The following is a 12,842-nucleotide window of genomic DNA, read 5'->3' as shown; positions in this document are numbered from 1 at the left end:
CACCTTCAAGAAATGTTTTTTTGGTGATTTGCTGACAACTCAAAGGTTCTCTGAAGTTTCTGAACTGAGCCGACGGCTCACAGGAACATTTTCATTCAATAAAGAGCTCATAAAAGAGAGAAAATGAGCAAACTGGCCTGCAAACAGACAACCAGCAAGTTCTCAGAGTTCATCTTGAGCCTGAAGGTGTTTCATCTGCCAGAGGTCAGTGAACGCAACGACTGCATGTGACCGACATTCAGCTGCACACCAACGCCTGCAGGACGTCTTCCATCACTGCGACCGCTTTAAAGGACAAATCCAACACGTGTCCAGATGTTCAGCTCGTCTCATCTTCTAACATGTATTTAAAGTAACTTCCACACATCTGGGAACTATTCGTATCTGTGCACATTTTGCTATGTAGTGACTGTACAACTTGGTTCACGATATGTTTTTGTCCATTCGCCCTCTAATTCCTTGTAAAAATTAAAAATACTTGACTGATTGAATTCTGCATCAAAGCGTCTTCACTTTGAATCCATTGCTCTGCTGTCCTGGTGCCGATGATAGAAAAATAGATTTTCTTTGATTAGATGTTTCTAAATGTTTTGTTTGTTTAAAATTGTATTTTGTTTTGGAAAACATAGAAACATCGAACGATGATGCATTTGAAAGGTTCGGACTTCTTTTCTCAATGAAAATTTATTCTCAACAAAATAAGCTTAAATATGATCAAATATTGGTCTCAAATATCCAAATATGAGAACCGGGCAAATCCTTACTATTAGTCACCTGAATGTGGCCAGGGTTATAGTCTACGGCTCAGTATAGATTTAGTTTTACAAGCTTGCTGTTCTCTGACAGCTCCGCTGCGGTCCGACCTGCTGAGCTGCCGCACGTTAAATCCTTCATCTCACCGGTTATGATGAGAAAGGGGGAAATGCTGCACTTTGTTTATCCTGTAAAACTGTAACTCAGCGTGGCCACTACTTTACAGGATCCTGAGTGAAGGATAAACCGACTGAAGACGGAGACGTGAAGCTGTGATCCTGCTGGATTTGTCCTTTAAGCTGCATGCTGGCGGGCAGATGAACGAGGCGTCCCGGCCGCCGCGCCTCACCGTGACGGCCACGACCGAACACGATCCGACCGGCGGCCGTCCGCTCCACTCATCCGTCCGCCAACGTGCCACCAGAGAGTTGAGCTCTCCGCGACTGCTCGGCTGGATCTCTTACCGGTCTCTGAGGTCCGGTGGGTTCGGACTCCCTCCGGCGAGGGCGTCCCGACGGCAGCGAGTGACAGGGCGACTGGGCGGGGCTCCCGCCGCTCCTCCTCGACGCCTCCTCCTCCGTGAGCGTCAGCATCCCCCGGCTGCTGTCCCGGGTGTGAGTCTTTGGACGGACCACCAGCTCCCCGCCTGCAGGACAACCACACGTTCACCACAGTTAAAAAACACAACAAACTCTGAAGACAAACCTGAAGCGAACACGTTGAACTGAAGACGTGGTGGTGGTTTGTGTGATGTCCATCATATCCTGGAATATTCTGAAGGTTTGTTGTTGTTGTTGTTGTTGTTTTTAACCAGCATGTTTCAGGTACATTAATCATTAATTGGCGCCGTTTGATGAGCTCCTGCTTCTTCTTCTTCTTGTGATGTCAGATAATAACTGTAACGACTTCGTACCGTAAGTACATCACATGAACTGTATAGCAACGTACAGCTTCGTGCTGTTTAGCGTCCATATTGAATGACGTCTTCTCTGCAGAGAATCGTGGTCCACTCTGTCTGACGGGAAAACTGACGCATGTTTTTAACAATAATTTCTGCGAAATAACAAAATTATTTTGACGCAGATTAACGACTAGTGTTTTAAATTATTCTAAAAGTTGATTTTCGATGTAGAATGTGAAATTTCTGTAAAATATATTACATTTGAATGAAATGTACTTACACATAACTTGTATTTTTGACCCTTTATAGGAAAGAGTTCGGGCTCCTCTGGTTTAGATGATGTTAGTTTAACAGGAACAGACTGCAAGACCTTAAAAAGCCGAGTCAGATGTTTCCAGAACAGAGAAAAGTCCAGAATAATGTTCGGTGAACTCTGCAGCTCGAGTGTTGACCAGAACCAGGAGGAGAGTTCTGCTCTGTTCACCTGTAACACACAGGAGGGACTTTAAGCTCCGCCTCCTGACATCCAAAGCTCTTAATGGGCTCGGACCGAGTCACATCTCGAACTCTGGTTCACCATGAGCCTTCAGGAACACCGAGATCATCTGCTGCTGGTTTATTGGAGGTTCTCAGCAACAGACGGAAGAAGTTGTTTTATATTTATATATTAATATATTCATTTGATCTTTTCTTATGCATTTTGTTTTTCTATATTTTAAATGTTCCTTTATACGTGAAGCAGGTCATTTTCTTGCTGTAAAGCACTTTGAGCTGCATTTCTTGTATGAAAGGTGCTTTCAAAATCAAGTTTATTATTATTATTACCTCACTGTTTTATAAGTCTTAGCATGCTGCCGGCATGTTTTCATTGTTTGTTTTAAATGTTTTCTTAATGCTTCTTGTCTAATTGCATGTATATATATATGTATGTATTATATATGTATGTATGTTTTTTAGCTGTATATATGTCTATTTATGTTTTATGTGTCTATTTATGTTTTATATGTCTATTTATGTTTTATGTGTCTATTTATGTCTGTTTCTGTGTTTGTACGTTGAGAAAAAGTTACAACCGGAGTCAGATTCCTTGTATGCGTCAACATTTCTGACCAATAAAGCTGATTTTGATTCTGATTGTGATTTTCAGCAGACTGAAGATGAGTTCAGTTCATTCATGTGACCCAGTAACATCCGATAACATCACTGACAGACACATAATGTAATGAATGTAAGATTCTTCTCGTTAACAGTGTCCCCAGAGATCATTTAAGTGTGGGAGGAAACTGTTTCACTGATCAGGAGCTGATTGTGTTTCACTGAAGTGTCTCTTCAGGTTGTCATTTAGTTTTTGACAAAAAAATAAAACATCATAAATCTAATTTTCAAATGTTGCTTTTTGTTTTATTTTAGCCCAGTTTTTGTTGTGGAGCAAAACAGTTGTTAACAAATATATTTGCTGAATAAAAGAACTACTGAATGTGGCCCACTTTGAATGCACCACTGCCAGAAAACAAAAGCAGTTCCATGCAGATCAGAGCTCTGATCAACCATAAATACTTTGTGGGTACCAAACAAAATCACAACATCTTTATCCTTTAAAAACATTGTGTTTCTTTTCATTTCAGGTCTGAAAAGAAGCTCCTACCTCCGGCCCGGAGCCTCCTCCTCTCCTCCTGCTCCTCTAGGGGGCGGAGCTCCTCAGGCTCTTCGTCTGTGGTTCCTGACGTGGTTGGAAGGAAGTCCCGCAGCTCGGCCTCTTTGTCGATGATGACCCACTCTTTGCTGTCGAAGTCCTCCTCCTCAGCCAGCGGGACGGAGCGGATGAAGGCGTTGCTGTGCGCCTCCTGGTCGACAGACGCCACCGACACCTCCTGGCGACCGCTGACCTGACGGTCACCGCGGTAACCAGGGTCTACTGACAGCATCTGAGCCGGCTGGGAGGAGTAGACGTGACGAGATGGAGAGCAAAGGATGTCCATTCTTGACCTGGAGGACACAGACGGACGTGTGGAGACGGGGACACGTGTTAATGTGACACTGAAGAGTTCGATGTCTGTCAGCTGTTTGTCTCATGACACAAAGTCCATTTAAATAAGTCATTTCTAAACCCAGTCAGGACCCGTCAGAGTCAGACATAAAGTCAAAGTCCTTTTTGTTGGCAAAGGAAGTCTCCATCAGAGTTCCTATTTTTGTGTTTCCACATGAACCCGGTGGCACCGACATGAGTGAAGCGGTCCGACAACGGGTGTGTCGGGTGTCGTTTTGAAGAGATATCATGTTTGTGTTTCTGCCAGCTGAAACCAGCTTTTCTGAGATAAAAAGTTACAAATATGAGATGTTGATGAGTTTTTAGAGCTTTAATCGTCAATCAAGACTTTAAATCTTACGGCGGAGACAGTACCTGGGTTTAATCTCTGGTTTAAATAGAATCTAAATAAATAGAGGAAGTTTGGGTCTTAAGTTAATCCATAGAAATACGTGACAAAAAAAACCACATGGCAGCTCTGTCTTCACGAGACGTTATGATTTCAGTCCGTCTGGTGGTACAACAAATGTTGTTTCAACCTTTGGAAGATATGAACAACTGAAACTTAAATAAGTGATTTCGGTGTTTTTTTTCACCTCTGTCCGTAGCCGTCGACTCGGCCCTCAGCAGCCGAGAGGCGCTCGGATTCGGGGCTGTTGACCCGGCGGTACCGCAAAGACCGACCCTGACCTGTCGGTGATTCTGGGGCTCCGCCTCGAACCGGCGATGCTGGACACGCCCCACGCCCCGCCTCCTCTTCCTGAGCCCCCTGAGGAATGAGGTGGAGGAAAAAAAGGCAAATTTAAGGCTCCACAGTCACACAAAACTCTGACCTTTTTTTTTATCAGTAATCTGTAAAATGCCAATGTTTTGTGTTTGTATTGTGAGAACGATTGCATGTGGAGGTCGTGATGTAAGATGATAACTCTTTGGTTAGCTGGTGTTGTTAGCAACTTCACAGCCACTCGTACTGAAACACCCCTTCCTCCTTCCTGCTCTGGAGTTCAGACCTTGTTCAGGCTGATCCTGAGTCTGTTGCGGTTAAAGTCCGTGTCCTCCCAGGCCTCTCCCGTCTCTCCGGCATGCTGGACGCCCGTCTCCCCGGGGGGCCGGCTGGGCGGGGCCGGGGGGGCGTTCTCCTGATCGCTGAGATGTTCGTCCTGCAGAACGTCGTCAGTGTTCTCCCTCTGAAGGTCTCCGGGAACCGGCGTCACGATGGCTCTGTGGACACAGAAGAAGAACAACCCTGATACAGACGCTGGTATTTCTGAAACTCTTTTCAAAGCTCACCACAAAGGACACTCAGGGCCGGAGTCACTGAAGGTCTGCATCTTTCAGATGTTCACTTTAACACATTCTGCGTGTCTGCCTGAATACATATGTAATATTGGGTGTTTCTACTTGAACGTGTAAAATACTGGGAGGGGAAATGTAAACAGATAAATTTAGCACCCGGCACTGATATTTACTAAACCTGGAAGTAGAAACAGGAGAAGTGATTGTTGTGTATTTTAGTACGACTGAAGGTTTTAATCAGATGAACATCAGGAGAGACGGCTGCTCTTATTGTGGTGAGAAGGAGACGCAGGAAACAAAAGAATATGTAGAGAATGTGATTTTAAACCCGTTAAACATTTCTGATGTCAGAGGCAGAAATTATTCAGATTGTGCAGTAATGACATTTCTGAGTTGTTGAATGAACTGAATGATGATTTACAGCCAACAACAAGGAGGAGCCACAAAATACCAGCATAGATGTGCTCAATGTGTCGCCCTCTGAGGTCCCGAATGTGTCGCTGTCCGTGGTCCTGAATGTGTCTCCGTCCGTGGTCCCGAATGTGTCGCCGTCCGTGGTCCTGAATGCGTCGCCGTCCGTGGTCCCGAATGTGTCGCCGTCCCAGGTCCCGAATGTGTCACCGTCCGTGGTCCTGAATGCATCACCGTCCGTGGTCCTGAATATGTCGCCGTCCGTAGTCCTGAATGCATCACCGTCCATGGTCCTGAATATGTCGCCGTCCGTGGTCCTGAATGCATCACCGTCCATGGTCCTGAATGTGTCGCCGTCCGTGGTCCTGAATGCATCACCGTCCATGGTCCTGAATGTGTCGCCATTCGTGATTCTTAATGCGTCGCCGTCCGTAGTCCTGAATGCGTCGCCGTCCCAGGTCCTGAATGCGTCACCGTCCGTGGTCCTGAATGCATCACCGTCCGTGGTCCTGAATATGTCGCCGTCCGTGGTCCTGAATGCATCACCGTCCATGGTCCTGAATGTGTCGCCGTCCGTGGTCCTGAATGCATCACCGTCCATGGTCCTGAATGTGTCGCCGTCCGTGATTCTTAATGCATCGCCGTCCGTAGTCCTGAATGTGTCGCCGTCTGTGGTCCCGAATGTGTCGCCGTCCCAGGTCCCGAATGTGTCACCGTCCATGGTCCTGAATATGTCGCCGTCCGTGGTCCTGAATGCATCACCGTCCATGGTCCTGAATGTGTCGCCGTCCGTGATTCTTAATGCGTCGCCGTCCGTAGTCCTGAATGCGTCGTCGTCCATTGTCCTGAATGCGTCGCCGTCCCAGGTCCCGAATGTGTCGCCGTCCCAGGTCCCGAATGTGTCGCCGTCCGTGGTCCTGAATGCATCACCGTCCGTGGTCCTGAATGCATCACCGTCCGTGGTCCTGAATATGTCGCCGTCCGTGGTCCTGAATGCATCACCGTCCATGGTCCTGAATGTGTCGCCGTCCGTGGTCCTGAATGCATCACCGTCCATGGTCCTGAATGTGTCGCCGTCCGTGATTCTTAATGCATCGCCGTCCGTAGTCCTGAATGTGTCGCCGTCCGTGGTCCCGAATGTGTCGCCGTCCCAGGTCCCGAATGTGTCACCGTCCGTGGTCCTGAATGCATCACCGTCCGTGGTCCTGAATATGTCGCCGTCCGTGGTCCTGAATGCATCACCGTCCATGGTCCTGAATATGTCGCCGTCCGTGGTCCTGAATGCATCACCGTCCATGGTCCTGAATGTGTCGCCGTCCGTGATTCTTAATGCGTCGCCGTCCGTAGTCCTGAATGCGTCGTCGTCCATTGTCCTGAATGCGTCGCCGTCCCAGGTCCCGAATGTGTCGCCGTCCCAGGTCCCGAATGTGTCGCCGTCCGTGGTCCTGAATGCATCACCGTCCGTGGTCCTGAATGCATCACCGTCCGTGGTCCTGAATGCATCACCGTCCGTGGTCCTGAATGCATCACCGTCCGTGGTCCTGAATGCATCACCGTCCGTGGTCCTGAATGTGTCGCCGTCCGTGGTCCTGAATGTGTCGCCATCCGTGGTCGAAATGAAACCAAATCAGCTGCTCATCACAGACAGATCTGGACCTGCTGCTCAGTGTTTGTTGTCCTCCTCTTTTATTTGGCCACGTTTTATTATTAAGCCAATTTTTATCTTGTGTTTCACCTAATATCATTCCATCTTCTCTTAATTTCATCTTTTTGTTTTTCACACTTCATTGACTTCCTCGCTGATAATCTCCCATACAGCGTTTTTTTCTTGTTATATTTATATTTATTAATTTCAATGGGATTAGATTTCCTTTTGATTTTGTGGTTGTTCTGTTTTTCCATGGCTGGAATAACACCATAACACCTCATTTAAATACAGCGAATTGCACCTGATATCAGTGACACAATTACCTGCAAAACGGGTGCAAAATAAATGTGCAAACTTTTGGACTAAACACGCAATTTAGTACCCTTTATTATAGTTCTTAGTAAATCAGACCCTTAATTAATTTTCTCAAGTGTCTTTGCGTATTTTAACAAACCGATTTCCATTCAGGAGAATAAACTGTGAGTAAGAATCCCAGCGGTCTGTTGCTCAGCTCTGGTTCAGGAGGTGTAAAGTGGCTCTTACCCCACCATGGCGGCGGTGGGTCGGGTGTTGTGCTGTGGTTGGGTGGAGGCACTGGTCGACAGCGTGACATCACTTCCTCCTTTCTCCCAATCGAAAGGCTCGTTCTCAGTGATGATTCGTTCCTTCATGCTGTTTTCAAACACCGACATCAGCAGCTGGATAAAAATAAAACAGGAGACACTCGTGAATGTGAAGGTCCAGGTTCAGAACCGAAGAGGAGACTCTTCCTCCTGATTCTGACGGCGTGTACCTGGTAATCTGGTTTGGTGTAGTAGTCCAGGGCCAGGACGTGGTCCAGGAAGATGTTGAACTCTGAAGGCATGTGTTTGAGCAGCATCCGATGGTCGTATCGCTCTTTAATCTGACCGACTTGTTCCTGGAGAAGAAGAAAAGAAAAAACAGATCAAATAAAAACCAAAAATCCCTCCGAGCTGCTGGATATTAATGAGGATTCACGTTCAGTTTACACATCTGAAATATCAGAGAGGAGATGATCCTCAGGCAAACACGACAGTAGAATCCAAAATAACAATAATAATCCAACGGATATAAAATGTGGTGCGTGTTAAAATGTATCTTCAAATTCAGCGGGATCATGTTGTCAAATAATTGTGACAGTAGTGAAACCGGCAGTATTTGATTTTAAGCACGAACATTCAGCAGTCACTTGGAGTTGAGTTTTTGTCCACTGGATGAATCAAAATCCAACATTTGTCTCCTTTTTTTGCTCCGTTTTGGTCTCCACAAACTCCTGAGAGAAATATCTGGTTCTTTAGCTGCTATCTGTTCCACTTTCTGCACCAGCTGGTCTCCATCTGTTTGCAGCTAATGTTAACCTGGAGGACCGCAGACGTGACAACAGATTCAACTGACCTGGAGTCTGTGATTCAGACGCTCATGTGTTAACGTGCCTTCAGAGCAGAACTAACACGGAGGCGGGAGGCCGTCGTCAGCTGGATCTGCACTCGTGTGTGTTGTGCAGTGAAGATGGAATCAGCATGGTGCATTTTGTGGTACGAGCTGGTGCTGTGATGTTATTGTTAGTCTCCACTGTCGTGGAGGAGTCATTTTAATTCCATATGACTGTTCCCCGGGTTTGTGGAGTTGGTGACGCTTTCGTTTCATCTCCCTTCTCAGTATTTCTCTGCTCTTTCAACTCAACAGGACTTCAAGTCTAAATCACAGAGACTCCAATCCAGACGTTGAGAATATGTTTGTGAAGCTCTCACACCACCAGATCGTTCAGAGCAGCCTCGAGTCCTCCCCTCCCCCCCCCCCCCTCCCCCCGTCGCTGTCGGGTGAATCGGACCCAGCGTCGGCCCAGTTCTCCTACCGTGTTAGGCCACTTTAATACGGTTCAGTGTGTGTGTGAACAGCACCGGTCTGTTTCCTGGTGTTTGAGCATAATACAGGCATACGGGTATAATATAAGGCAAAAATCACAACTGTGAAAAATTAGTTTTTGGATGGAAATCTTTGATCTGTGTCGATGTGAGTTTATAATAATATATAATATTACAAATATTCAAATGACATTTAAAGAGAAAGAAGGTTTGGTTTAGTGGATTTAATATTTAAACAGCGTGTTAATGCATAGGAGAAGATTTATATTGATTTTGATATTGATATTGTTTTTTGTGTTTGTAACAAAATAAAACCAAACTAAACGAATTGCTGCACTCTGTTGTTGTTGTTGTTGGTCGTCGTAGTAACCATGATGTCAGTACAGGAGATCAGTGTTACGGTTCTGTTTATGTTCTGGTGAAACCCTCTCACCTTATCTTTGATCTTCCGCCACGGCAGCTGTCCAACAGCAAACTCCACCAGCATGTAAAATAATGACCACAGGTCGTCATGGCGACCCATTTCCTGGAAGAGCACAAAAAACCCAAATGGTTAGGATATAGTTAACTTATTAGTTATCTCTCTCAATATTAAGATTGAGAAATATACAGCATATGTTGGTGTTACACACAATTATACAAGTAGCTCGGCCCCAGAGATCTGATTGGTCAACTGAACATCTGGAACAAATCATCATGACATCACATCCTGCTCATCACTAGAAATATCACTCCACCTCCTCAATGGAATATAAAATTAAAACAGAATTTAATGTAATATGTAATATAATGTAGTTTCTACTTGTTATATTTCTATTAAATGACCCATTTGGTGAAGTCGGGTCTCTTTTGGTCCTTTTTGGTCGCTCCGAGCACCCGTACCGTAACACCACGGATAGTCACGCACTTACAATCCTAGAGGAGGCTAGCTGGACCGGTTTGGTTTGAACACATGACACGGAGCTAAAATGTTAAAAACACAGGAGTACATGGACAACTATTTTCTCAGATTGTGATCCATCAGACCTCAGGACAGTTGTCCACTTCACCTCAGTCCATCTTCAATGATCTCGGTCCAGAGAAGGCGGCGGTGTTTCTGGATCATGTTTCTATCTAGTTTCTTCTTTGGAGAGATTTAACATCATTTGTGGATGCAGCGATGAACTGTGTTCACAGACGATGGTTTTCACAAGTGTTCCTGAGCCCATGCAGTGATTTCCACTCCAGAATAGTGTGTTTTTAATGCAGTGCTGCCTGAGGGCCCGAAGATCACCACCATCCAATATTGGTTTCCAGCCTTGTCCCTTGTGTTCAGAGATTTCTCCAGATTCTCTGAATCTTTTAATGATATTATGAACCGTAGACGATGAAATCCACTAATTCTTTGTAGTTTTACGTTGAGGAACATTATTCTTAGATTGTTGAACTATTTTCCAACACAGTCTTTCAGAGTGGTGAACCTCTCCCCATCTTCACTGCTGAGAGACTCTGTCTCTCTGAAATCATCTTTTATACCCAATCATGTTACTGATCTGTTGCCATGGTAACCTCATTAGTTGTGAGATGTTCCACCAGTTTTTTTTTTTTTTTTTTATCATTAAACAACTTTTCCATCTTTTGTTGACCCTGTCCCAACTTTTTTGAGACGTGTTGCTGCCATCAAATTCCAAATGAGCAGATATTTATCATAAAACAATAAAATTTGCCGTTCAACATTTGACATGGTCTATTTTCAATTACAATGTAAATATGTGTTTATGTGATTTGTAAATCAAAGTATTCTGTTTCTATTTACACAGCGTCCCAACATTTTTAGAAACGGGATTGTAATAATTTCAATTATCAAAAACAACAAATAGCACCGACCTTGTTTTTGTGAGCATTGACTGACGCGTAGCGAACCGTCCCTCTGAAACCTGCCACCGTTCTCGGCTGAACACAGGATGAAGCAAAGTTAGTCAGCAGTTCAATCAACAAGCTCCCTGAATAAAACTCATCACTCCATCTTATCAGTCTAAAGAGTACACATTCAAATCTTCAAATCTAGAAGCAGCGTACGAACTGAAAACCCTCTCGTCTCCTGTTGAGGCCGTGAATGTTAAAACGTTTTTTTTTGGAGTGAAAGTCGTCTGTTTTCTCGCGGCTGTGATTGACTCACTTCTGCTGTTATGAATGTTTATTTAATCAGAACTGATAATGAATTGATTCGTAGAAAGAACACATGTCATATGTTCTGGTGTTTTATTGTGAAAATTCCCCTGATTCGTGTCGTTCCTGTTTGACTTGCTGCCTGCCTGATCTGCTCGGTGCAGCTTGACCTCTGTTCTGCTTCCATCAGATGGAGGAGGGTATTTTTAGCTCGGCGGAGTGGAGAGACGCGTCTGAATCGTAAGCGTTGTCTCGAACGGCAGCGATGAGCTCCGGTGGCTGGAACGAGGTGCATGTTGTTCATACTGTGACTCAAACCTCGTGTGTTATTCTGTTCTGTTCATGTCGCTGTTGGTAGATTTGGTATTTTAGTTACTTGCTGCAGAGACGTGGTGCTGTTCTGACATTCAGAGACCAGACGGTTTTCAGTGTGTACAACCTGTCAGCATGGAATAAAAAAACAAAGCGTGATGCTAAAAGTCAGTTATTGTGACATCATTGTTCTGTGACCATGACATAGAGGAGCGACTACATTTAGGGCCTAAAATTGGTGTTTTCATGAACTCCAGACTGAATGGAAACATAACTTATGCTGCAGCAACAGAACAAATTCTACTGAATATTCAAGATAAATCTCTGTATTCATGTTTCTGATGTAAACACAGTAAATTATTATAACCAAAAATAACCAAACGATGAGACAAACAGAAACATCAGCAGAGGGTCACACTGCATCTCGACGGCCTCCTTATATTTAATATTTTTACTGTTATTTTATTTATTTCCTGTATCTATAAATGCTGCTGTAGTGAAAGAATTTCCCCTTGGGGATTAATAAACTATCTATCTATCTATCTATCTATCTACCTATCTATCTATCTATCTATCTATCTATCTATCTATCATCTATCTATCTATCGATTATCTATCTATCTATCTATCTATCTATCTATCTATCTATCTATCTATCTATCTATCTATCTATCTATCTATCTATCTATCTATCTATCTATCTATCTATCTATCTATCTATCTATCATCTATCTATCTATGTATTATCTATCTATCTATCTATCTATCTATCTATCTATCTATCTATCTATCTATCTATCTATCTATCTATCTATTATCTATCTATCTATCTATCTATCTATCTATCTATCTATCTATCTATTATCTATCTATCTATCTATCTATTATCTATCTATCTATCTATCTATCTATCTATCTATCTATCTATCTATCTATTATCTATCTATCTATCTATCTATTATCTATCTATCTATCTATCTATCTATTATCTATCTATCTATCTATCTATCTATCTATCTATCTATCTATCTATCTATCTATCTATCTATCTATCTATCTATCTATCTATCTATCTATCTATCTATCTATCTATCTATCTATCTCCATCCACATCAGAGAGAAACGGGCCATACGCAAACACAAGGAGCTCCATTATCATGTTTCCATGGTGATATCGTTCATATTTGTGTTTTAAGATGTACTGTGTGTACATTTACTGCAGTTATTCATTTCTATATTTCCATAAATCCTTAATTATTTATTTATCTCTATATCTTTGTGTCTGTTTGTGAATTGGGTGACTGGTAGTTAAATCAAACTAAAGTGAGATTAACCAGCTCAGCAAACCAGACAAAAGCAAACAACTCCTGTTAAATCTACATGACACGAGCTAACCGTGCTAATCATTTATCAACTACATACAACGGCCTTAAACGAGACTGGTACCTCCCACCTTCTTAA

At 43.7% G+C, this 12,842-nt stretch overlaps 1 protein-coding gene across 2 annotated transcripts in view; it reads right to left on the bottom strand.

The window, feature by feature from the left end:
• Positions 1–12,842, bottom strand: part of ttbk1a (tau tubulin kinase 1a) — a 63,229-nt gene that overhangs the window by 20,669 nt on the left and 29,718 nt on the right. For both annotated transcript variants that reach the window (XM_069167128.1, XM_069167127.1), the window contains exons 7-14: positions 10,788–10,853; positions 9,355–9,447; positions 7,829–7,954; positions 7,579–7,733; positions 4,691–4,901; positions 4,277–4,449; positions 3,300–3,640; positions 1,218–1,399 (exon numbers count right to left, since the gene is read on the bottom strand). In XM_069167128.1, coding sequence (XP_069023229.1) covers positions 1,218–1,399; positions 3,300–3,640; positions 4,277–4,449; positions 4,691–4,901; positions 7,579–7,733; positions 7,829–7,954; positions 9,355–9,447; positions 10,788–10,853 — 1,347 coding nt within the window. The remainder of the gene's footprint in view (positions 1–1,217; positions 1,400–3,299; positions 3,641–4,276; positions 4,450–4,690; positions 4,902–7,578; positions 7,734–7,828; positions 7,955–9,354; positions 9,448–10,787; positions 10,854–12,842) is intronic.

This window comes from Embiotoca jacksoni, unplaced genomic scaffold (genome assembly GCF_022577435.1).
Source record: "Embiotoca jacksoni isolate LCO1_2020_lvr unplaced genomic scaffold, fEmbJac1.0.p SCAF_4, whole genome shotgun sequence".
NCBI classification, from domain to species: Eukaryota; Metazoa; Chordata; class Actinopteri; family Embiotocidae; genus Embiotoca; species Embiotoca jacksoni.
The sequence above is the reverse complement of the archived record's forward strand: the minus strand, read 5'-3'. Positions and strand labels throughout refer to the sequence as shown.